This window comes from Aythya ferina (assembly GCF_964211825.1).
Source record: "Aythya ferina genome assembly, chromosome: 1".
In the NCBI taxonomy this organism is placed as follows: Eukaryota; Metazoa; Chordata; class Aves; order Anseriformes; family Anatidae; genus Aythya; species Aythya ferina.
In genome coordinates, this window is record NC_140296.1 from 24,709,308 (window position 1) to 24,735,696 (window position 26,389).

Below are 26,389 nucleotides of genomic sequence, written 5' to 3' on the forward strand. Positions count from 1 at the left end.
ACACATATATATATATATATTTGTAATTTATGAACATGGTAATAGCAAAAACTTTTTAGATCAAGAAGTCTATCCCCTGCTTAACTATAATCTCCAGTGAGTCTTATGCATTTGTAAAAGTAGTTAAAACCTTGCCTAAGATTCTGGCTAATTCTATCAAAATACTGTTTCTGGAAACCCAGTCCCTTCTTAAGTGGTTGCGTTGTTTTCCTAGTGATAAAGCATAAGCATATGTATTTTTATTTGTAAGCTAAAAGTAAGCTATCTTTTATTAGACATTCACATACATTTTCCCTTTTGATTTAAATTATGTATTTGGTTTCATAAAAATATAAAAATAAATCTCATTTATCTCTGATTATAGTGAAAAAAAATATTTCCCTAAAAAATCACAGTTCAGAAATGTGGACAAAAGTGAAAACTGGCATGGTCCTAAAACCTAAAAACATATACTTTTAGTATAAAAATACAAAATATAATACAAACCAGCACAATTATTTTTGCATTAATCATAATCATAGACAATTTAGGTTGGAAGGAGTTTCTGGAGGTTATTCCAGATGAAGATCCAGTCTCTGCTGCCTGTAAAGCTTTTTTTTTTTCTTACATTTTTTTATATCCTATCCAAAGTAAGTCCTAACAACTCTTCAAATTAAAGCTGTTAATATTTAACTTGCACCTATGCAAATAATTATTTCATTTCTTAGGTGCAGCTGTCCTTGTATACCTACTTGTCAGCTGAATTCATTGGAACTGCTACAATTTATAACACTATACGCAGAGTAGGAACAGTACTGCAGTTAATGCACACACTGAAATACTACTACTGGGTGGTTAATCCTGCTGATAGCAGTGGCATTACTCCTAAAGGGTTAGGTAAGTACCATGCATAAGAAATATATTATAAACACTTCCTGTATAGCAAGGTTTATGATGTAAATTTGTCAAAGCTCCTTGGATTTATAGACAAGGAAAGTAATAAAATATAGACAAGGTAAGTAATCAACAATAATCAGTACCAGTCTTCAACAATACAATGACTGTACAAGTATTTTTAGTAAAACTCTGACAAGCAAGTTACTCACACCATTCTTTACATTTGTGTATTCCCAACAGATTCTTACTCTGGTCTTCAGTGTTATGTGGGGCTACTTTAAAAACACAGAAAACTCACTGATTCTTCTGTACCAAAGAAGAAATGTTGTATATCTCATATACCAAACAAAGTTTTGTAGGGTTTGAATATCATAATGATTGATTTGTAGGGTTAATAGTGACATTGAAAACAGAGTGGAAACCTCTGGTTCTTACTACTGAGATTTCCAGTTCAATAATATTGTCCTTACAAAATAGAGATTGATTTAACTTTGTTTATAGTCAGGTGCTTCGTCTAGCTCAGGAAACATTAAACAGTAGCAACAACAAAATATGATAATACATGAAGGCTAAATGCTGCATGTAACAGATGTGTATTAACCAGAGCATCAAATCATTGTAATCCTATACACTCCAGCTGTAATGTCATTACATTTAGCAGACTACTTGTGTAAAGAAGGGAGGATTTGGCAGAAAGTCTCTTAAAAAATAATTGATATTAGAATGTTATTAATTATCTTTATTCTGTTACTACATTACTGTCATGCTGAAAAATTGAACAACTGAGAGATGCAGTAGTGCTGTCAAATATGCAAATATTTAAGAATCTGAATACAGATAAGTTATTGGCTAATTCTTCTATTATTGGAGCTATGTTCATAGCTCTATGTAATTATTTTGTGAATAAATAAAAATTGAAGGAACAATTCTTATATATACTCACAGGCAGTGGAATTATAACTTGTTGAGGCCCACAGGAATAGCTGTCTGAGGATGCTTAATCTAGGATAAGAATTGTTCCTACCGTTTTTATTATTAACAAAAAAAAATAAAAAAAATAGAGCTGGGACCTCATTCAAAGTTATCTCACAGTATAATGTCAGACTAACTATATTCTTCATAGAATAATTAAAAATTGCTTTAAAAATACCTAACAAAAGCACACTGCGCTTCTGTTCTCTATTCATTTGAATGAAAAATTTGTAATATCAGATTATGAAAATTAACTGCAGCTGTTCCTTAATTAGCTTGGATTTATTTATTTTTTTTGAATGATAAAAAAGTATTTTCCACTGATACTGACTCTGGATTCCCTCTGCCCAAACGGAATTAAGCCACATTCATCTTTAGTACCTACAAAGTAGGTGTTTCAATTTGAGCTAGATGTCTGCCGATAATAAACAAAGGAATATATGATGGATTCAGCTGCCTGCATTTGGCTTTCGAGCATTGTTATAGTCTCTGGGGGGCATCCTACTTCCTTTTCAGGGTCTGCTGCAGAAAGATGCAGGTGTCCTGTGTTTCACTGTTAGCAATGTGTAGATATCTTAGATACCTTATGGTGTGTCAAATTGCACTGGAATGTACGTTTAGGAAACTGAATCCTGACCTGAGTCAATACAGACTCTTTGGTTTGTAAGGTGTTTGCTCTCTAGTCTCTATTGGCTATATTGACTAGCCCTCCACTGACTTCAGTGGAAGGTTAGAAGCAGGTCTTATGTGAAGCCAAGTATACTGTAGATGTCTACAAGTAGGGTTAGCTGAATCCTGCCGTAGGACTGACTCTCCAGCCTCGTGCTTGTGACGTCCTGATGAAGATTACACTGCAGTGCTGCTTAGGCACAGTTTTACCTCCAGGCAAGCTAACCAGAAATGAGCTCAGAGAGGAATTAGGAAGTTAGATGCCCAGCTGATGAGTTTATAAACACACTGTTATTTGTGACTGTTGAATGACCAGCTACTGGGAGGTAAAGTTTCCAGATGTCAGCTACATTTACATCTAGATAGAGATCTGGAAAATTGCTCAATTAGTTTGAGATTGCAAGTTTGATTATATTGTCTACTTTTTGCTCTAATTCTTTTTTGTTTGTTTGTTTGTTTCTTTTTTATTTTAGTTAAAGAGTACCTGTAGTTCTGCATCATGATACTAGTTCCTAACAACACTTTGGAAATGTATTGCATGTTACAGACTTCCCTATGGCTAGGCTTGCTGTTTTGTGGAAATTGTGTGACATTTCTTTCTGCGGGAGATATGGCTTGCTTTTTCCTTGCCCAGATCTGCCTCTCTGCAGTGAGCTGTATCTTTTGAGTATTCATATCTGTAAGGCCACTTGTGTAGCTACAAAAAATATATAATGTATTCATCAAAATCTGAGCAGAAGGCATGGGGTACACAAGGACACAAAATTAAGAATGAAAAATGAATCAGTTACTGTGAATTAGCATACGTATGGCTCTTTTACTTCCCTATCTTTTCTCTAATTCTTATGTATTTTAAGGGTGTAGTACATTCTCTTCTCATTTGTGTCAATTCCAGACTAGGCACATTTGTTTCTGTAAGAATACAACTAGATAGCTCTCTAAAATGTAATTGGATAGTGCAGATTACTGTTTGTTTGGTGTAGTGGTACGACAACAAAAATCACAATTACTAAGGCCTGTGCAGTGTAATTGGGAAGGCATTTTATATATGGTGAGTCCATGCACCTTTTCAAAATATGTATAGATCAGAATTTCCTCCTTTGGTCAGCTAGATTTCCAGATAAACTTACCTTTCTTCAAGGCTAATTTCAACTTCTTCCTTGTTCCTCCCTGTTGCTTAGACTGCAGAAAGTCCTATGTATTTGATACAGCTGTATTGTGTAGTATTTCCTATCTAAAAATGACTTTCATTGTATTGAGTTGAACATATTGGCTTGCCAGGGAAGAAGATCAGTGACATGGCACTGTATCAGCAAATCAACAGTAAGATTTTTTTGCTATTATGTTACAGGTTGCTTCTGCTTCTAACTAGCACAAGGGTAATAATTATGATAACTTGTAATCAAATGACTGTGGAAACATATTAATTGCTGATATGATTGTTGCTAAATTTCATTTCATATTAACTTAATTTCATGTTGTTTTATTGAACACACGTTAATTACTTTCATCGATTGATAAAATTCCCTAAAACTTTTCAAAATGTTTGATTGACTGGATATTATATTACTTCATTACTTTTCTTCTCCAGACATCCATTTTTTTAACATTAAGTGAAATCTGCCAATGTGATGTGGAAATCTGGTTGATTCAGGCTCATGATCTTAGAATGCTACAAATAGAAAAAGCTGTAGATAATACTGCCTTATGTTTTTTTCTTTACACTTCCATTTTCAGCAATTCATAACTTCACCAGTCCTAATAAATCAGAGAAGTTAACTGTTCCAGGATGTTGTTTTTGTGTTGATTTTATTAAATAGCATGCAGCCACTACTGCCACATATTGTCTGCAAGTTTACCATTCATTAAAAAGTAACACAGTGTGTAAAGAGAAGTTTGTAGAAGCAAGAAATTTAGGCTTATAAAATACAATGATGTGAACATTAGACTTGCTGCCTCAAAAGTGTCATTTGATATTTCAGAATGAAAGAATGAGACCTACTGAGTGGTAGTTTTACTGTGAGAAACAGAAAAATATCACAATATGAGAAAATCATAGAATTGCAGAATGGTTTGGGATGGAAAGGACCTTAAGGATCATCTAGTTCCAACCCAAGGGGTTGGAATAGTGGTCTAGTGGACACTTTCCACTAGAAAGCTTACCACTGAATCAAAGCCCCACCCACCTTGGCCTTGAATGCTTTCAGGAATTGTTCATCCACAGCTTCTCTGAGCAACCTGTTACTGTGCCTCACCACCCTCTGATTTAAAAATTTCTTCTGAATATTTAATCCAAATCTAATCTCTTTTAGTTTAAAGCCATTACCCTTTGTCATATCACATCACTCCCTGAAAAAGTGTCTCTCCCCAATTTTCCTTTAGGTTTTAAGGCCTAGAAGTCCACTATAAGGTTGTAGAATCATAGAATCATTAAGGTTGGAAAAGACCTCTAGGACCATCTGATCCAACCATCCCCCTACCACCAATATTACCCACTAAGCACCACATCCAACCTTTCCTTAAACACCCCCAGGAATGGTGACTCCACCAATTCCCTGAGCAACCTGTTCCAATGCCTGATTGCTCTTTCTGAGAAGAAATTTCCCCTAATTTCCAACCTGAACCTCCCCTGGCGCAACTTGTGGTCATTCCTTCTAGTCCTGTCACTAGTTATCTGTGAGAAGAAGCTGACCCCCAGCTCCCCACCACTTCCTTTAAGGTAGTTGTAGAGAGGAATAAGGTCTCCCCTGAGCCTTCTCTTCTCTAAGCTAAATAACTCCAACTCTCTCAGACTCTCTGCATAGGAGAGATATTCCAGCCCTCTGATCATCCTTGTGGCCCTCCTCCAGACATACTCTAACAGGTCTGTGTCTCTCTTATGTTGGGAGCCCCAGAGCTGAATGCAGTATTTCAGGTGGACACCACCTGAAATATAGCAGTATAGAGAGGGAGAATCACCTCCCTCAACCTGCTGGCAATGTTTCTTTTGAGGCAGCTCAGGATAAGATTGGCTTTTTGGGCTGCAAGCGCACATTTCTGCTCATGGAGAGTTTTTCATTCACCAATACCCTCAAGTTCTTCTCAGGCTGCTCTCAATGTATTCTCTACCCAGCCTGTATTCATGTTTGGGATTGCCTGAACCAAGTGCAGGACCGTGAATGTAGCTTTGTTGAACTGCATGTTGTTCACATGGGTCCACCTCCTGAGCCTGTCCAGGACGGCATCCCTTCCTTCCAGCGCATCAGAATGAAATATAGTATTTCCTTATCAGAGACATCTGAAGCTTTAAGCTAACTTGGAATAAGACCTTTCAAATCTGAAAGAAACTTTAATATAAATCATGCCAATATCAGAAATTTGACCATGTTATACTGTTTTCAGATAATTTGCTATCATATTAAAAGTAAGCTTATTCATGCAGACATTTTAATAGCGTAATGCTTTCTTCTTGTATACATTTATAATTTTTTACACAGCAATATCGAAACACATTTTAATATTAGCAGTTTGATTTACTATTACCTGCAGACATTTTTCTGCTTTGAAGTTTTATTGCTTTCTCCTGTCTTAATAAAGCACAAAGTTGGGTGTGTTTTCTGTACTGACTGAGTTTAGTATACCCTCTTATTTGACTAACATTTTTTCTCAAAAAAAAGTGAAAGTTCACCTCCTGATTCTTCTGCAATTCAGCTTATAAAACAGGACATGCAAACATTTTGAATTACTTAAAAACTCAAATGCTTGTTTCAAATTTGGTTTTCTATCTTCTTTTTCATTATTGCTTTCATATTTCAAATGAGTATTTCTTTCTTAATTCACTATGGTAAATTTATGTTTTTTTGTTTCCTTCTCAAGTATTAGAAACACTATTTCAAAATGTATAGATACTTGATACATATATGATACTTGATACATTTTTTAATATAATTTTGCTTGATAGTTTTACATTTCAGATGTACATGTACATAAAGGAAGCAAGTTTTCCACTTAATACTATGGAATTGAGTTTCTTATTTTATTGTTGTGTTTTGTTTAATTATTTGTTCTTGATTCATTTGCCAGTTATAAATAGGTGGCAGGAAAAAATGACTTGTTTTTGAAGACCACATTAAATGGAAACCTGTGAAATAATCCTGAAATTAGGAAGTACAGCAAAATAGTACAGCAAAATGCTGTGCAGACCATTCTTCCAGTACTTGTAGCTAACTGGTTTACATAGCGTTCAATTTCTCTAGCCTCTGTTATTTTTCTCTACCAGTCCTCTTTTAATTTTCAAAGTAATGAAGTCTTTTGAGTAGAGACTCTCCCTATTTTTCTGATTCTAAGGCAATGAAGTTTCAAAACACAATTAAAATACAAGGAAAAAACAGTAACGGAGGACAAAAGCAAAAAAAGAAAAAGCATTGTTCAGTCTGCTTGGCATATAACCTGCAAGCAAGAACTCCTTTTGTGTCTTTTGCATGTTGAAGAACTCAAAAGGGTTCTTCTGTATCTCCAGAGAAACTATTGGGTATGTGAATAACTATGAAACTCAGGTATCTTTGAAGAGGTTCCAATTTGGGATATTCTCTTTTTAATCCACCCTTTGAAATTTCTGTTACAAGAAGGCTTTGTAGAGCTCTCTGTTGCCTTATTGTTCCATTTTCTGTTTCCATAATTACAGTCTTTCAGGAAAGACAAAACACCTCGGATTTTAGGCATGGTTTTCAGATATTTTCTGTTATGAAACCTGGTAAGGTGTAGGAAGGCAGAGGCAATGTGAAGACACAGATTTCTGTGATGCAGTTAAAGGAGTTAGATTTTGCATTTCAATTAAGGGAAAAAATAGCTGTTGGCTAGCAACACCATTGCCAGAAAAGCACATGCAGTTTTTAATGTAGTGCATTTAGTACCAAAACATTCAATTATGTTTTTACAACAGGAAGTGGGTGTTTCATGGTGCCATTAGAATGTATTCATAGAAAACTGTTCATATAGCTTCAAAGCCTAAGCAAGAGATTTTTACAACAATACCCTTACAGTTGTGACATATGATGGTATGGGGAGAAAGCTGAAAGTTATTTGCTTCTTTCTGAAATTTACTCAACTCTACTCCTCTTCCATCTGAAACAGGGAAGAAAACTTGAGAGGATTAACTAGTCTGTTTCTTCTCCCTTGCTAAGCAAATACAACTCATCTTCAAGTTTGCAACAAGCACTTTCCTGAATTAGCTATGTAAAGCAGTGACTTCACTTTGAGGAGTGGAGCCCGAAATTTAATATATAAATGCATATATTACAATTTTGGATTTAACTGGATTTGAAATCCTACTGAGATGTATATGTTATTAAGTTTTGATATTTGTTTATCAGCAAAAGATAAAATGGTTAATGAAAAAGTAAATCAGGATTCACTGATTTTCACTGTGCAAAATTTATGACTGTGTATGACACATATTGTTTGAAAAGTAGGAATTTAACAAAGAAATTTCCAGTTCAATCTTAGCCATTTATGAAAGGGGAGAATGGAATATACAGTATAGCAAAGTTCAAATGAATATATTTATTCTAAGTCTTTGCTTCTTGCTTTTCTTAAAAGAAAATCTATTTTCTTTAGATTTGGTTTTATAATGTGTTTCTACAAACAAAGTTTTTAAAGGATTAAGGATTGCTGACTTTTTTTTTTTTTTCTGTTTTAAATTGATTTTATTTTTTGGACTCCTTAATTCTCTTCAATTAAATTGTTTGTTTCTGTTGCAAGTAATAGCCATCACTAATATTTCATTAATTCGTTTTTTTTTGGATTTCATTCTGATGGCATTAACATAGTGGGCTAGTTATTCCAAGTTATCATCAAAAATTTTAGGTGAGATTTGGCTTTGTATTCATACCCTTCTAAGCTTATTTATACTACTTACTTGCACTGTTTTCAGTGGAATTTCATTCAATATAGTCAATAGAACTAGATTTTTATCCTGAATTGTGCACTGACCTTGGGACAGTTGAGTAGAATTAGTCAATAAAGAGACTGGTTGTCTATATTCAGATTTGTATCTCCTGGATCGTATGAGAACATGATCCTACAAAGCCTATACCTTAATTCACTTGTGTGAGTCAAGATCTGATTACTGCCCTGAAGGGCAGTGTCTTGTGTTCTTGTGTCTTTGTTTGAAAAATATATCTGGATTTTTTTTTTTTCTTCAAAAATGAAACATCATTCGAGGTGCATTGTGTCGTAAAATGTTATTCTGAAAGTTTTATATAATGAATATAATATGAGATCTGTTGTAGGAACTGAAGAAGGTGCACTCATTAGAGGAGTTAACTTATATTTAAATGTGGTATGTTTTGCTTCTTCCAGATGGTCCTCGGCCCTCACAGAAAGAGATCATATCACTAAGGGCATTTATGCTTCTGTTTCTGAAACAACTTATTCTTAAGGTAAAACAGTCAATTACAGATGGAAACCATTAATATCTGTTATATAGGTTCTTTCACAGTAGTAAATAATTGATACCTATCAGGAGTTATATCTGTTTCTGGTTGTTAATTTTAATTGATGCACATAATTCTGACAGACATAAAGGCAGTAAATGCATACAATATTTCTTATTAACCTCACCAAACTAAGCTATATATATATATTTTTTTTTATTATTTTTTTTTTTTTTTGGTTGAGCATCAGGAATTGGAAGAGTGGCAGTAATAGCTGATACCATCGAAACACCACACTATGAGAATCATTTCTAGCAGTAATAGAGGCCTGACTTCAGGCTGTTTTGTATTTCCACTGTAGTACGGAAAAGGAATGTAGTGAAAATGAGAATTTAGTTCTTTGAAGTATACATAGTAAATTTGTAGGATTATTTGACTCAGTCCAAGTTTTCTTAGGCCATGCTTTAAAGAACGAATTTTCTCTCAAAAAAAAATTTCATATTTTCTTTTTCTTTTTCTTTTTTTTTTTTTTTTTTTTTAGGATCGCGGTGTGAAAGAAGATGAACTGCAGAGCATATTAAATTACTTATTAACAATGCATGAGGTACATTACTGTAATTACCTGTCTTTTACTGTAATCACTTGTATCAGATCTGTGGGAAGCTTGCTGTTGAGGTTAGTTTGTCAAGTAACGTTGGTCTTGTCATACAGGATGAAAATATTCATGATGTGCTGCAGCTGCTAGTGGCACTAATGTCCGAACATCCAGCATCCATGATCCCTGCTTTTGATCAGAGAAACGGGATACGGTAAGACAGTGAAGTGAGAAAATATTTTAAAAGTAGTTGCAGTATTCCAAATGCCTTCTGTTTCACACAAATATCACAACTGCTGATCTTTCAAAGTACAATTTTATTAATTTGGTATATAACTTTTTCAAAAACAGACTGGTTTTGGATAGCTCTGAGACTAAAATTTTCCCCTTGAGGTTATCACTATCACATTTGAAGGTAAATGTACTGCTGTACTTATTTCTCAATCTCAAATAGAATATGTAATTAACAAGATACATCAAAAAGCCAAGTATCTATCTCAGAATCATTGAATATTCTGTCTTCTGATGTTTTACATAATTTGGGGAAGAGGAAAATGAGAGAAATCATGTCCTAATCTCTCAAATTCTCTCTGAAAAAAAAAGTAAGGTGTCTGTGGAACTTATATGTTTATGTGCTTGTTCATACTTTTAATATCTGATAATTGCCAGAAAAGTAGGGTGTGTTTTTTTTTGGTTGGTTGGTTGGATTTTTGCCTGACGTGGTAATACAGGATTTTTCCAAGATTAATAAATTTAATGGTAATAATTTAATATTTACTATAGGTTTTTATTTTGCATTGTACTTTGGAAAATACAAGAGGAATAGAAGAAAAAATGCCTATCACTGATAAATTCAAACAGTATGTTCTATAAAATATTTAAAACTTCATAATACTACTTGTATTTAAAACTATTTGAATGGCAACGCTAGGTGAAACAAAAGTATAGGGAAGACCTGTTGAAAAGTTAGGATTTTCTATCAGTTTTCTATCTATAGTTCTATAGCAAAATAGCAAAAACAAACAAACAAACCACATTTTTGTTTTCTGTACTATCCAGGTACTTCAAGAAACCACCCTGGTGTAACTTTGTGTTCCAATCTTTTCCTTTTGTCTTAAGCTATAACTTCTCAGGCTATCTTTTATTTTCTTCTTCTAGTTAGGGAAGACTATTAGGAAAGTTTTTTTCTTTCTGTTATGAAACATTGAACTGAATGAAAACGCACCATGCCTCTAACCTAAAGAGCTTGTAATCAAATTCTTATCCTGTGCTTGGTGATTTCAGTATACCCTTCCATTTTATGTAGATTGTTGGGTTTTAGTGTTGTAAGTTCCCTATAAGATATTCCTGTTTAGTGAAATACAATCTGTATGTGTGATGTTCGGTAATAAAATGAAAAACCTTGTGAATTTGTTTTTCTTTTTTTAGAGTAATTTATAAATTATTGGCTTCCAAAAGTGAGAGTATATGGGTGCAAGCTTTGAAGGTTCTTGGATATTTTCTCAAACACTTGGGCCATAAGTAAGTGTAGTTTTAAAATTATTGTAGTAGTGTAAATTCACAGTTCTTTATGCCTTTTTGTCATAATTACTCTGCATAATTTGACAGTCTTCAGAAATGACATAGAATAAAATTGTTACATTTCCCATTTAATCATTTGCACATTCTGTTACCTTTATGCATTAGGATAAAATTGATCTTCTAGTTAACTCATTACTATTATGACATCTGAAAAGATATAGTGTTTATATACCAAATATACGATATGTTGAAAATTAAACACTGAAATGATCTAAAACCATTTTTCAAAAATACATTTTAGAAATTTCTCTTACACATTCAGGTAAGGGTTGTAGGAAACATGGTTGTCATCAAAAATTTGTTGCTCAAATTTTCAGTGTGATTGCAATACGTGTGTCAGGATTGTACTTTTAAAAATACCTTCAAACTGATGGGGAAAATTAAATATAATGTGTTATTCACATGGAAATGATTCAGAATAAAAAGTAAACAGCAAGTAAATGATCATAAAAAAATGAGGTAAGATCATGTCTCTACAACAAGGGAAGTAAGAAATATTCATATTTAAAATGATCTGTGTCACAAAATAGATGTACTTAGTCTCATCTTCCCTTATTTGGTGTTAAGAAAAAAATGAAAATCATGCAGGGCTATGTAACCTGCTGCTGATCACTTTTCCTCTTGTATGCAGATATTCCAGTGGGATAGTATGCAGGATGGAAATTAGCAATGTGCTTTACTGTAGACTTCATCACATAAAACCTTCTCAGAAGGTAAAGAAACTAGGACTCCAGACAGAGTGCAGTATTGCTATACATGCTTTTCTCCATAAGATCAATAAAGTATGACAGTGTAATTGAGAGGCAGCTGAGAACATACTCCCAAATGGGATTTTCTCATGGGATCCAGCAAACCAAAGAGCATTCTGGGAATTGATAAAGCAAATTCATAGTCCATTCAAGAATCTCAAAGGGCTTTTCAAACATTGCTTACTAAAAATGGTTCAAATTCATAGGAGTTGAATTAAGACACACCAGATAAAGGTTTAACTTGCACAGAGGCCTGTGTCCAAATAAGTACATTTGTTCAAATCATTTATTGCATATGCAGTAAACTGAATAGCAAATACTGAGCAGAACATTACAGAAAAGAAAAACTGAGATTTTTCAGAAGCTGAGATTTCTGTTCCTGATCCTGAGCATCTCTTTGTAATTATGTATGTATCTGTGGAGTTTCCATTCTTCAGTGAAAGTGCTTACTTAACATGACAATTAAAAAAAAAATCTTATTTTGTCACGTAATTGAAGTCATTCAAATCCACTTGAATATTGTGCATCTTTCAAGGTATCTTTGAATATTAGATTACTTTGAATAAAAAAATAAATAAATAAAAATCTGCAGAGTCCTAGGTATCTGTGAACGTTCACATTTTAGGTAGATTTCAGCAACTGAAAATGTCTCCCATTTTCATATCTTATAACTAATGCTTGTGAGGTGTGCCTATTTGTGCACATATATGTGTGCATATGCATAGCTATATAAAATTGTAGTCAAATACAGAAAATTCTAAGAAATTGCAAAATTGTAAACCACGTACATTTTATAAACAACTTATAAAATTCTGTTTTATATCACAGCAAACAGGCATTCTTTTGGCATTCTACTTTAATGCACTAAAGTAGAATTGCATAAAGAGATGTTATAATTTATGAAATCAGAACCAATACAATATTAATAACCAATGAATAAATTAAAAAAAAAAAAAAAAAAAGGAATCAAAATAATACACAGTTACCATTCAGTAGATTTTCTTTGCAGATTAACCAAAGAGTTGAGATGATTAGCTACTTGGACAAGATGAAACTCTGAATTTTGTACTTAATTTTTGTTTGTGATCTGTGATGACAGACCACTTTGCCTAACCTTAACAGTAGGCAGAATAATATTCATTTCATTTTCTACGTCCTTGCTGCTTCAAGGCAGTTACAGCCAGATTTTTACTTTTTATCCGCACATTTAAATCCTCTTAAAACAGGACTGTATAGGCTTGTATGTTTATAATTTTCTACTTGTAATTATATCTAATCTCAAATACAGCAAAATAGAGCTACAAAATACATTAACATGTGCTATTTTTGGTGTTTCTTAACATTTTTTTCCTTAATAATTAGTCTTACCAGTTTTGGAGTGTCTTTACAATAAAGATTTTTTATTATTATTATTTACAAGAATTCATACATTATGTAAGTCAGATCAGGTAACTACAAAGCAAAATTTGGTTTAAGTGTAACCAGCATAGGTATTCCAATTATTTTTCCCTTCCATTCATCACATCATAGCTTGCAAGGTTGAATACACATAGTTTTTCTCGTAAGTTATGAACTCCTTTCAGTGTGACAAAGACTAGACACTGTTTTAACATGTTGCTGCACTCTTTTGCGGTTATTTGAAGATTTAAATATAATGTATTCATTTCAAAAATTCTAGAATGAATCTGTGTGATTTAAGCCTGTGTTATCATCAGCAATCATGAAAAGGGTACTTCTTAGCTTAACTAGGAAACTTTACTAAGTATTATTTCATATTGTCCTGCTGCTTTCATATAGATTGTTAATTATTCTGAATATTATGCTTTATTTTGTATTTATTACAGCAGTAGATAAATGTAATGATGCAATATACAATAAGTACTCGATTTTTAATTCTATATCCAATTAAAAATGAAGAGTGTTTGAGGATATATACAATTCACTGATGTGAGCTGCTTTCTTCTCTGCTTTTTAAGATTATAGTATTTCTTGTTCCTGACTGTAAAATTCCCCTCAATCAATTTGAATTTCATAGCTTTCAGGATCATAGTGAATGAGAGAATTATGTGCCATTTTATTTTATTTAAAATAAAAAAATAAATCCCAAATATAGTATTGCTTACTGTGAATCTTCATATACTACTACAATAACATTCAAATCAGGAAATACCTTAAATGATGTTTAATTCATAATATATGCAGAAGAACAGGTTTTAGAACTTTTAGTACAACATCAAAATATTTGACTTTAGTGTTTTTGCATTTACTTGAAAATTTTCAGCATGCTTGGCATTTTCATAGAACTTTTGTTTTCTCTTTCAGGCGAAAGGTTGAAATCATGCATACTCACAGTCTTTTCACTCTTCTTGGAGAAAGGTTGATGCTGCATACAAATACAGTGACAGTTACAACATATAACACGCTTTATGAGGTAAAAATTATTAAACATACAGATTGTAATCTCTACTGTAAAATGTATGGCTTAATTACATTTTTGTATACATAGCGTTTTTGTACACTCTGGGGTTTGCAATATCCTGATTTGCAAGACTTTTGAGATTTTTTAATTTTTTTTTTTTATTTTAAGGAAGGACTCTGGCTCAGAATTTATACTCCCATGCTTTGGATATTTTTGTATATTCTTAATAAAACTTTTTATTTACAGCATCACAATGGGTGGTGGAAAAGATCCTGCTATTTAAGTTGTTCATCACTTTCAAAAATAATAATAACAATAAGGTTACTGCAGGCCTGCAGGCCCATACTCCTAAATTGTTTGGACTAGAGAGTGCTAGAGTGCTAGAACTAAAGAGATGCATTTTTACCATTTTTACTTTTTTTTTTTTCCCCCCTTTTGGTGAAATTCTTTTCAAGTTAATAAAATTTAGAAAAGTGCTGTTTTTTCTTTTTTTAACTAGCCATGTTGATATGATGATAACTTAACACAGTCACTTTGATGTAACAGATACTCTTTGAGGAAACTAAATGTGACCTAGAAACATTTAAATGTCTAGCAGCCTCTTGCAGAAAAGTAATTTTTGATGATGCACAATTTAGTTTATATATTATAAACATGAAGTTGGTCCAAACCCACATGAAAAATAAGGACATTTTTGGTGACAGCCCACATGGCTTCATTATAAAGCAAATCATGCCTGACAAATCTGGTGGTCTTCTACAATGGGGATACAGCATTGGTGGATAGGGAAAGAGCAACTGACATCATCTACATGGACTTGTGCAAAGCATTTGACACTGTCCCTCGTGATATCCTTGTCTCTAAATTGGAGAGACATGGATTTGATAGATGGACCATGTGATGGGTCAGGAATTGGCTGGGTGGTTGCACTCAAAGCATTGCAGTCACTGGCTTGATATTCAGGTGGAGATCAGTGGCAAGTGGTGTTCCTTAGGGGTCAGTGCTGGGACAGGTGTTGTTTAACATCATTGTTGGTGGCAGGGACAGTGGGATCAAGTGCACCCTCAGCAAGTTTGCTGAAGACGCCAAGCTGTGTGGTGTGATTGATAAGCTGGAGGGAAAGGATGCCATTCTGAGGGACCTGTACAGGCTTGAGAAGTGGGACTGTGTGAACCTCATGAAGTTCAGCAAGGCCAAGTGCAAGGTGCTGCAGCTGGGTTGGGGCAATCCTGAGCACAAATAGAGGGTGGATGGAGAATGGATTGAGAACATCCCTGAGGATGTTCTTGGTTCTTGGGGATGTTGATTGAAGAGAAGCTCAACATGAGCTGGCAATCTACACTTGGAAGACCTAGTACCCTAATATCCGGGACTGTGTCAAAAAAAGGCATGGCCAGCAGGTCGAGCGTGGTAATTTTCCCCATTCTACTCGGCTCTCATGAGACCCCACTGTGTTCAGCTCGGGGGCCCCCAACAGAAGGCTCTTATAAAGAGAGGCTGAGATTTGGGGTTGTTTAGCCTGCAGAAGGAGTTCTCCCTCCAGGGAGATCTTACAGTGGCCCTCCAGTACCAAAAGGGGGTCTACAGGAAAGCTGGAGACACTTTATCAGTGAATGTGGTGATAGGACAAGGGGTAATGTCTTTAAACTTAAAAGAGGATAAATTTAGATTAGGCATTAAGAAGAAATTCTTTACTCAGGGAGTGGTGAGGCACTGGAATATTTTGCCCAGAGAAACTGTGGATGCCCCATCCTTGGAAGTGTTCAAGGCCAGGTTGGATGGGGTGTTGAGCATCCTGGTTTAGTGGAATGTGTCCTTTCTGTGGCAGGCAGGGATTGGAATTCAGTGATATTTATAGTCCCTTCTAACCCAAATCATTCCATGATTCACAAGCAGGTAGAAAGAGCAATTGAATCTGATGACAGTATCCTAGACTGAGTGGAATAACTAGATACGTGGTTCTAGAAAACATATCTCAGCTCTAGTTCTATTTGAAGAGGAGATACACCTTTAAAGAACATATTTCATTTGGCTCATTACATTATTTGTGTTTTTATGTGTATCTGGGTATCTGTATTTAGTTTGGGAGATTTTTGTCTCCTCAACCCACATACAGACATCCCCCGGCTGTACCGCATCCCATAGAGTCCCCTCACAGTCATATATTCCTTAAGTCTCTTTTTCTGATAACTGTTAGACCAGTTACTGGTATAGCAGAGACAATATACCTGCTCTTATTTCAGTTCTTGGAAAATGTTCTTGTCTTATGTGATTTAAAGATCAAAGCCGAATTTCCTTAAGTGGTATATTCTTTATTGCAGCGCTGGATGCACGGGGGATCCTTCCGCCTATCGTGCATGTTTGAAGTGACAAACTATCTCGTATTTATACAGCGAAACAATGAATATTCAATCAGCACCTATACATATTCATTACCTAACCCCGCCTACCCTCGCTTCGTATGCTAATCAGCTTATCAGTCCTTGCGCTTGCGCAAAGCCTTCCAAGAATTGTGGGCCAGGGTCTCCAGGATGTGGGCAGTGGTCTTTGGGAGGAAGGCCGTAGGTCTTCCTCGTAATGCACTTTCTTAATCAGTTGTTTTCCAGGCTGTAAAAATGCTGAGTTGTCTTTCGGTTTAACTGGGGGGTCGGCGGATAACAGGATGTCTCAGTTAACAAGACATAACAGACAGTTGACTCAAGTTATCTCAAGTCTTAGCCTGACTGAGTGTTAACGGATAATGGGGTGTTTTCAAATAACAAAATGCTTAAACGTAACAGAAGGTCTACAGATAACAAGATGTTGTTTACTTTGTCCTTGCTAACTTTTAATCACAAGTTCTATTCTATCCTAAAGTAAGTTTATACAATATCAAACCACAAGCTTTATTCTATCCTAAAGTGAGTTTATACTATATCATTCCCCCCTTTTCTGGAAAATCTAGTAAATTCTTTTACTTAATACGAAAATTTTCTTCCCAGTCTTTATGATATGTACCCCTCAATACCTTACCATGCACATTTGTCAAGGAGGTTAACATGGACATTCGTCGTAACAATTTCCAATTCCAAACAAGTAACACAAAAGACAATATTAAACTTATACCAACTAATATCAATAAAACAATAATTGGGTGACTCAATGTGTTCAAAATTCCAGTTACAGTTGGCGACCATCCAAAAAGTGTATCCCACCAGTTGTGACTTGTGTCCCGTTTTACCCTTTGCAAAACTCTGCTTATTTCCTTTGTATCATGATGGACAGTAATTAGAGTCTTCTCTCCACTTTCCTGAATACCTTTTAAAATTCTAATCAGGTCTTGGTGTCTAACTAGTTGCTTCACTAGTGTGAGGTTCATCCCAATAGGTGTAGGTAGTAACTTATGATACATTGTGTTGTTAGACTTGATCAGCTGGTGGGATACCACTGGTGCCAAATATAGAAAATCACACCCGACGATTCTAACAAAGTTACAAATACAAAAATTAGAATGATTTCTGTTATGGAGAGTTATATTCTCCTTGTCTATTTCTACAAAATCACAAGCAGTTCTTAAACACACGCACCCTTGACCAACATATACAAGCACAGTCTTTAGACTAGTATTTGGATGAATTTCAAAGTGGCAGATACCTTGCTCCGTGTCAAAACATACATCCTGAGCATCAATTGTATTACTTTCACAAATAAATCCTTGTTGTTCCCGTGTAACACATGATTCTAGATTTACAGACTGCCATTTCCCATTCTCCATCCGTGCCCATGTTCTATGCTCTGAAGGATAAAGCACTGTCTTCTCATGGTTTAATCCTAGTGCAAGGATTGGGTGAATAACATGAACTGTAGCATTACGTATAGTAAGCATGAAGGCAGTAGCCATGTTAACAACGGGATCATAAGTAAAATTCACCAGGGTCCACCAAGACTGGAACTTCTTCTCAAAATCATTGGCATTGTCCCAAACTGCTTTTCGGATTTCAGCTGGAAAAATGCCTTCACTTCCTTCCCTAATAATCAAGGCAGCCGTTGCCTGCAACCATAACTGTGCTTGCATACAACTAAGAGCTAAGGATACATTATCTTGAATCACACTAAGTGCATCTATTATTAGTTTGTGATCTTGGTCTTCTGCATTTTCCCATTTCGGTAACACCTTTGAAACTTGCCATTGGCTAGTTCCCAATGCCAATAAGGATGATTGTAAGGGTTGTTTTAATTTTGTCAAATCACTTGTTGCTGTGGCTAGCTTATTCATTAATATTTCTGAATCAATGCCATTTAAAATTCCTAACCCTGTTCCTAGCATTCCAGTTAAGTCTCTCCGTGTCCTGCCCCTGAAATGTACTTGCTTCTGTGACCATATTGTCCAGTCTTCAAATGATGTCCTTAAGAAAGGAGAACAGGCTGGTTGAACTGCTGAGATGTTGATTTGTATTAGCAATTCAACACGCTTGAGTGACCATTCTGGATTAAATAACAATTGCTGTTGGCCCGTGTTCCTTACTACATACGGGCCTGTTTCATAAATTTTGGGTTCCAGTTTGATTAGAGGTGGGGCATGGGTTGTAGAGGGTCTCACTGTGGTAGGAAGTGTCGCATATATTATAAAATTTAACATGAGGCCCTCATCATTATTGACTTTGGACTGTCGGCCATTATTATTATTCCAAAAACAGCTAATTTCTACATCCTCTGTTAATATAAAATTATACCAGCAATCCAATTTACCTGGGCGAATACAACCCTCCTGTTGTTCATTTTTGGAAATTGGTTTAACTAAAATCCCCGTTGCTTTCTCGTCAGTCGTTCCATTAAACATTTGACACCCTATTTTAATTTCATCCCCTATGGTTCTTTGGTGTGTCCACCCTTCCCCTAATTTTCGCCATTCTGATGGTTTATATAAATAGTTACCATTTGTTCGCCAGACGACCATGACTGATAACTTTCCATTAAGATTCTTATCCTCTGTTGTTACGGCTTCAGTCCAAGGCCACCCACCATTCTCTATTATCACAGAGGCATCTTCTTGAATCACAATTACAATTATAAGCCATAAAAACAAAACAATTCTATGAACAAATCTTCTGCCAACCATATTACCAAATACTCCCAACCTTAATGTCCTCATTTTGTTCGAGTAAGCTTTAGTTTCAGTTCGTCGTCACCTGGTGTTACTTTCCAAGGAGCTCCTGGAGCCTTCTTCACTCGGGAATAGTGGATCCAAGCAGCTTGTTCTCTAATCTTGATAGCAGTGTGAGTTGTCAGCAACACTTGATACGGTCCATTCCATTTTTCCTCTAGGGGTTGTCCTGAAAAAGTCTTTATATATATATAGTCCCCAGGCTTAAAGGGGTGGATTGGTTGATCCAACCCTCTAGCCCTGGTCCCTAAAACAAATTTATGTACTTTATTTAATTGTTTTTGAAGTGCAGTTATATAAGTATATAAATATTCTGATCCCAGCTGCGTTAGATCCTCTCCGCTAAACAGAAATTGATATGGCCTTCCATACAAAATTTCAAAGGGGCTCAAATTCTCTTTTACTCTAGGTTTGACTCTAATTCTGAGTAATGCTAAAGGGAGGGATTGAGGCCATGACAAATTAGCCTCTTGTCCAATTTTAGCTATTTGTTGTTTAATTAAATGGTTCATTTTTTCTACCTGTCCACTTGCCTGTGGTCTATAAGGAGTATGCAGTTGCCAATCTATCTTTAAGATCTTACTTATCTGTTGCACCACTTGTGCACAAAAATGTGAACCTCTATCAGAAGACATTGCTACTGGAATCCCGTAGCGGGGTATTATTTCATTTAACAAGACTTTAACCACTTCTCTTGCTTTATTTGTTCGACAGGGAAAAGCTTCAGGCCATCCAGAAAACGTGTCAGTCAAAACCAGTAAATAACGATACCCCCCTTTTCTAGGGAGTTCTGAAAAATCAATTTGCCACTGTTGTCCTGGATAATTTCCTTTACCAATTATTCCAAATTTTATTCTATTCTTAGTATTGGGGTTGTTACGTAAACAGATGCTACATTGTTGAGTTACTTGTTTTATTGTTGTGTATAAATTTCGTCCCACTAATGTCTGACTCATGCTCTTATGCAATGTGTCAGCTCCCCAGTGTGTTTTATTATGTTCTGTAAGAACTATGGGCCATATCAAATTAGAGGGTATTATCACGCGGTTATCTTTTAAATATACCCATCCATCTGGTTTCTTTTTACCTTTCAAATCTTCAATTAATTTTAAGTCTTCTTTTGTATAATTTGGTTTTTGGTTCCTGTACATAGTTTGGATTTTACCGTCTGGTATCAAAGACAATGCCTTCACCTCAATTATTTCAGCTGCCCGTTTAGCCTCCTGATCTGCCAATCGATTTCCAATTTCAAAATCAGCATTCCCCTTTTGGTGTCCCCGACAATGCATGATAGCTACCTTTTCTGGTTGTTTTACTGCCTCTAACAATCTTAAAATCTCTTCAGCATGTTTTATCTGTTTTCCCTGGGCAGTCAACAATCCACGTTCTTTCCAAATTGCTCCATGAGCATGTACCACGCCGAATGCATATTTAGAGTCTGTCCAAATATTTATTTTCCTTCCTGCTGCCAGTTCCAGTGCTCGTGTAAGAGCAATTATCTCTGCTTTCTGGGCGGATGTCCCAGGGGGTAATGGTTTAGACTCGATTACCTGTTGAGCAGTTGTAACAGCATATCCTGCCTTACGTTGTCCTTGTTTTACAAAGCTGCTCCCATCAGTATACCAAGATTCATCAGCATCTTCTAAAGGTTCTTCCTTAAGATCGGGTCGACTAGAATACACAGTCTCCATTGTTTCTATACAATCATGAGTTATAGGTTCATCCAGAGTTCCGCTAAGGAAAGAAGCTGGATTTACGATGTTAGTGACCACAATTTCCACATCATCTTGTTCTACTAATATTGCTTGATATTTTAAAAATCTTTGTGGTGAAAGCCAATGATTTCCTTTTTGTTCCAAAACTGTTGAGACCGTATGGGAGACTAACACTGTCATTTTCTGTCCCATTGTAAACTTCCGAGCTTCTTGTATATTGATAACAACAGCTGCAACAGCTCGAAGGCATCCGGGCCATCCTTTACTTACTTCATCTAATTGTTTAGAGAAGTAAGCTACTGCTCGTTTATAGGGACCCAGTCTTTGTGCTAGTACTCCCAAAGCTATCCCTTGTCTCTCATGAGAAAACAACCAAAAGGGTTTCGAGAGATCCGGTAATCCCAAAGCCGGAGCTTGCATCAATTCTCGTTTAAGTTGTTTAAAGGCGTTTCGTGCTTCTCCAGTCCAGACTAACTTTGACTGGTTAATCTTTATCAATTCATATAGAGGCTTTACCATTAGTCCATAATTATAAATCCAAAGGCGACACCAACCTGTCATTCCTAGAAAGGTTCGTAGCTCCTTTACCGTTTGGGGTTCTGGAGTCCGGCAAATGACTTCCTTACGTTCAGTTCCTAGTTCTCGCTGACCTCCCGAAATTCCAAATCCCAAGTAGGTCACGTGTTGTTGAACCAGCTGGACTTTCTGTTGAGAGACTCGATATCCATTTAAACCCAGAAAATTAAGGAGACTTATAGTCCATTGAATACAACTCTCTTTAGTCTCGGTAGCTATTAAGAGATCATCTACATATTGTAACAAAGCCCCTTCAGTGTCCGGAGGTATCCAAGTTTCAAGTTCCTTTGCTAATTGGTTTCCAAAAATAGTGGGGCTATTCTTGAATCCTTGTGGTAGCACTGTCCACGTTAACTGTGTCTTTCTGCCTGAGTCAGGGTTTTCCCATTCAAAGGCAAATAGGTTTTGGCTTTCAGTGGCTAAAGGTAGGCAGAAGAAGGCATCTTTTAAATCCAGTACGGTAAACCAGACTTGACTATTCCTTAATTTAGTCAGCAAAGTATAAGGGTTTGCCACTACTGGATGTATATCCTCAGTGATCTTATTTATGGCCCTCAGATCCTGAACTAGCCTATATCTTTTTCCATCTGCCTTTTTAATTGGCAATATGGGTGTATTGTATTCTGATTCGCATTCAATCAATAATCCATACTGTATAAATCTATCAATTATCTCTTTAATTCCTTTCCTATCTTCTATCCTTAAAGGATATTGCTTAACCTTAACAGGTTTCTCTCCTGGCTTTAATTTAATAATTATTGGGGTCACATTTTTAGCTCTTCCAGGAACTTCAGTGGCCCAAACTCCTGGATATACTTGATTTATGATCTGCAAGGGTATTTCACTTTTAGGGTCTGTTTGTATTAGTGCCAAGCTTAACACATTTATTAGTTGTTCTTCTCCTATCCTTAATTCCATTTTCCCCTTTTCAAAGATAATTTCTGCTTCTAATTGTTCTAACAAATCTCGACCTAATAGAGATTTTGGAGATCCAGGCAGGTATAAAAATCTATGTATTCCCATTTGTTTTCCCAATTTATATTTCAATGGTTTTAAGAAAAAGGCTTTTTCCTGTTGGCCAGTGGCTCCCATCACAGTCACAAAGTCTTTATCTTCTGGTATTAGTTTCTGGTTCAGCACTGAGTAAGAAGCTCCCGTGTCTATTAAAAATTCCATCTCCTGTTCCAATTTCCCTAGCTTAAGTTTAACCAGTGGATCTGCTAGGGTAGAGTCCCCCGGTCCCCCTCATTGATTCGTAATCATTACTAGCTTGTTTCCCTCTTGCCGCTTCGGGCATTCATTTTTCCAATGTCCTACCCCTTTACAATAGGCACACTGCTCAGCCCGCAAAGAGGATCGCATCATCCTTCCCCCCCTTCCCCTGCCTCGAAGAGGCTCTTCCTGTTTTCGCAGGGCTGCCACAGTGGCAGCTGCAATTGTTTCACCTAACTTTTGTCTTTCATTCCCCTCGCGATTTCTAAACACCCTCCAGGCTTCTTCTATTAATCTTTCTAAATCCCTTACATCTGGTTCCTTCATTTTCTGAAGCTTTCTTCTAATATCTTCTGCTGATTGACCTAAAAATAGAGATACTAACTGAAGTCTACCCTCCTCTGAGGAAGGGTCTATAGTGGTAAACTTCTGCATTGCCGCCCTCAGCCTTTCAAGAAATTCTGACGGGGTTTCTGAGATTCCCTGTTTTATTGTATATAGTCTTGACCAATTCACAGACTTTGGTATCGCATTTTCTAAAGCAATCCTAATCCATTCTTGATATCGTTTTAGCATCCTATAATCATTCTCATCATTATAATCCCAATTAGGATCCGCCCTAGGCACATGTACTTCCACTGTGCCGGGCAGAATTCCTGAGGCTACCTGGCTTTGTACCAGCGTTCTAGCAGCTTTAACTATTAACTGTTTTTCAGTTTCTGATAATGCAGCCAACATTATCTCTATATCCCTCCAATCCGGGTCTAAGTTTTTCACAATCAATTCAAACCTTTTAGCCACCGCCTCTGGATCATCTCGATACCCTGTCACTGCCTCTTTCCAAGAGTCTAGTTCATTAGTTGTGAAGGGTACTTTAATTCTAGCAGGTCCGTTAGCTCCCATAGCCTGCCGCAGAGGGGCTTGGATTATCGGTCCTAATTTACTCCGTGTACGAGCAGTTATCGGAGTAAACCCCTTAGATTCTATGTCATTTTCTACTTTTTCAACTTCTATTCCAGTATGTACATCACCAGTCATAGGTGGCAAAACATAATCTTCCATCCTTTCCTCTGGCTCATTTAATTTTAAACATCTCTGCCCAATGCTACATGCCGAACAACACCTCCTTATCTTCCCCGCTCCATTCCTCCTCATATCCTTTTCAATTGATAAGATTAAAGGGTCTTGTGGAGCCAGATTAATGCCACACTCCTTCTGCCATTCTGTGTGGTTTCTCAGAGTAAAAAACATATCCGCATATGAGACTTCATCCCACTTTCCTTCCCTCCTTAAAAATAACATTAATTGCAATAGAGTGTTATAATTCAAAGTCCCATTTCTGGGCCATTTTTCTCCTTCTTCTAATTTGTAAAGAGGCCACCACTGATTACAATATTTTACCAGAGTTTTCTTATTTTCACCTCCACCCGGGACCCCTCCTATATCTTTCCAATGACTTAAAATACAGCCCAATGCACTTTTCTTAGGAATTTCACTGCTTTCTCGCCCCCCCATTTTCTAATTCACAATTTCAGAATATATGTATCACTTACAAAAATGTGGGCACGCAGGTATCTTTCAATAGCAATGTCACAAAACTACTATTATTACCAGGAGATATTGCCAAAGTCACAATAACAATAATCAGAGTCAAATTCCACATGCCATAGGTCAGAAAACCGAAATATGTAACACTGTAACGATATCTTTCTTATAACAACGTCACAAAACTTATTATCACCAAGAAAATAGCCAAAATCGCAGTAACAATAACCAGAGTTAAATAACACAATCCATGAGTCAGAAAACCAAAATAGGCAACACAATTCCAGATGGACCTTAAAGCGAGCTCTTTCCTTAAGGTCCCCAAATATACTTATGGTTCTTACCACAAAGTATATACCAAATACTGCCTTGCAGAAGATCACCTTCCGACTTACAGACAGTTCCAGATCCAGATGGACATCAAGGTCCCCAGATATACTTGTGGTATTATCCACAAAGTATATACCAAACACTGTCCTGCAGAAGATCACCTTCCGACTTATTGGACAGTTCCAGACGACCGGTCTACCAGAAAACCAAACCAGAATAAAGAATATACTCACTTACAATGATGGGGTCCTTGTCTGCCTCCGCAGTGATCCGGTGAGTCGAGGAGTCCCTCCGGGAAATCCCGGGGGTACCCTAGGAAGTCCTGTCCCCAGCGGGTCCTGCGGACCGGCAGAGAGGTTGTCCCATCTGGGTCGCCAAATTGATTTAAAGATCAAAGCCGAATTTCCTTAAGTGGTATATTCTTTATTGCAGCGCTGGATGCACGGGGGATCCTTCCGCCTATCGTGCATGTTTGAAGTGACAAACTATCTCGTATTTATACAGCGAAACAATGAATATTCAATCAGCACCTATACATATTCATTACCTAACCCCGCCTACCCTCGCTTCGTATGCTAATCAGCTTATCAGTCCTTGCGCTTGCGCAAAGCCTTCCAAGAATTGTGGGCCAGGGTCTCCAGGATGTGGGCAGTGGTCTTTGGGAGGAAGGCCGTAGGTCTTCCTCGTAATGCACTTTCTTAATCAGTTGTTTTCCAGGCTGTAAAAATGCTGAGTTGTCTTTCGGTTTAACTGGGGGGTCGGCGGATAACAGGATGTCTCAGTTAACAAGACATAACAGACAGTTGACTCAAGTTATCTCAAGTCTTAGCCTGACTGAGTGTTAACGGATAATGGGGTGTTTTCAAATAACAAAATGCTTAAACGTAACAGAAGGTCTACAGATAACAAGATGTTGTTTACTTTGTCCTTGCTAACTTTTAATCACAAGTTCTATTCTATCCTAAAGTAAGTTTATACAATATCAAACCACAAGCTTTATTCTATCCTAAAGTGAGTTTATACTATATCATATGTGTCTTTGGTTGGTTGGTTGTTGTTTGTTTTTTTTTTTTTTGCATACAAAATACACAATATCTCAATAAACCTAAACTCAATTTTTTAATGAAGTACTCCAGTATTACTTTTTTAACATGTCCCACCATTATTCCTTAATGGATCTTAAACCTGAATAAGTTACTGATTTCACCAGCCTTGTGGTTAAATAGCCTTAGGTCAGTTTCTGCAGATGAAATTTACAGGGAAGCTATTTCTGTTTCATAGCAAATTTTAATCAACGAATTTCACTTTTAATGCTGGTTTAGAAAAATTACAGAATCGTTGTTTAGTTTTTATATATTTAGCCATAATTGAGTTTAATATAGAAACTGAAGCATTTTACTGGTGCTTCTCTTAAATATAGCTGATATATTTATTCAACACTTGTCTTGAAGTTCATAGACCTAGGAGATGTTGTAGACAGCTGCTATATCTTTGAACTGAGACAAACATGGTGATTTTACTTACTGTAATATACAAATATCCATGGTGTAAACAACAGTAAATACTATCTGACAGTAGGTTTTCTGCTGACAGG

The 26,389-nt window shown here is 36.1% G+C and overlaps 1 protein-coding gene across 10 annotated transcripts in view; it reads left to right on the top strand.

Moving 5' to 3' along the window:
• The window catches only part of NBEA (neurobeachin), a 522,340-nt gene that overhangs the window by 149,568 nt on the left and 346,383 nt on the right, over window positions 1–26,389 (top strand). For all 10 annotated transcript variants that reach the window (XM_084537470.1, XM_084537471.1, XM_084537462.1 and 7 more), the window contains exons 13-18: window positions 708–876; window positions 8,857–8,936; window positions 9,472–9,534; window positions 9,642–9,739; window positions 10,954–11,046; window positions 14,178–14,286. In XM_084537470.1, the coding sequence (XP_084393596.1) occupies window positions 708–876; window positions 8,857–8,936; window positions 9,472–9,534; window positions 9,642–9,739; window positions 10,954–11,046; window positions 14,178–14,286 (612 nt within the window). The remainder of the gene's footprint in view (window positions 1–707; window positions 877–8,856; window positions 8,937–9,471; window positions 9,535–9,641; window positions 9,740–10,953; window positions 11,047–14,177; window positions 14,287–26,389) is intronic.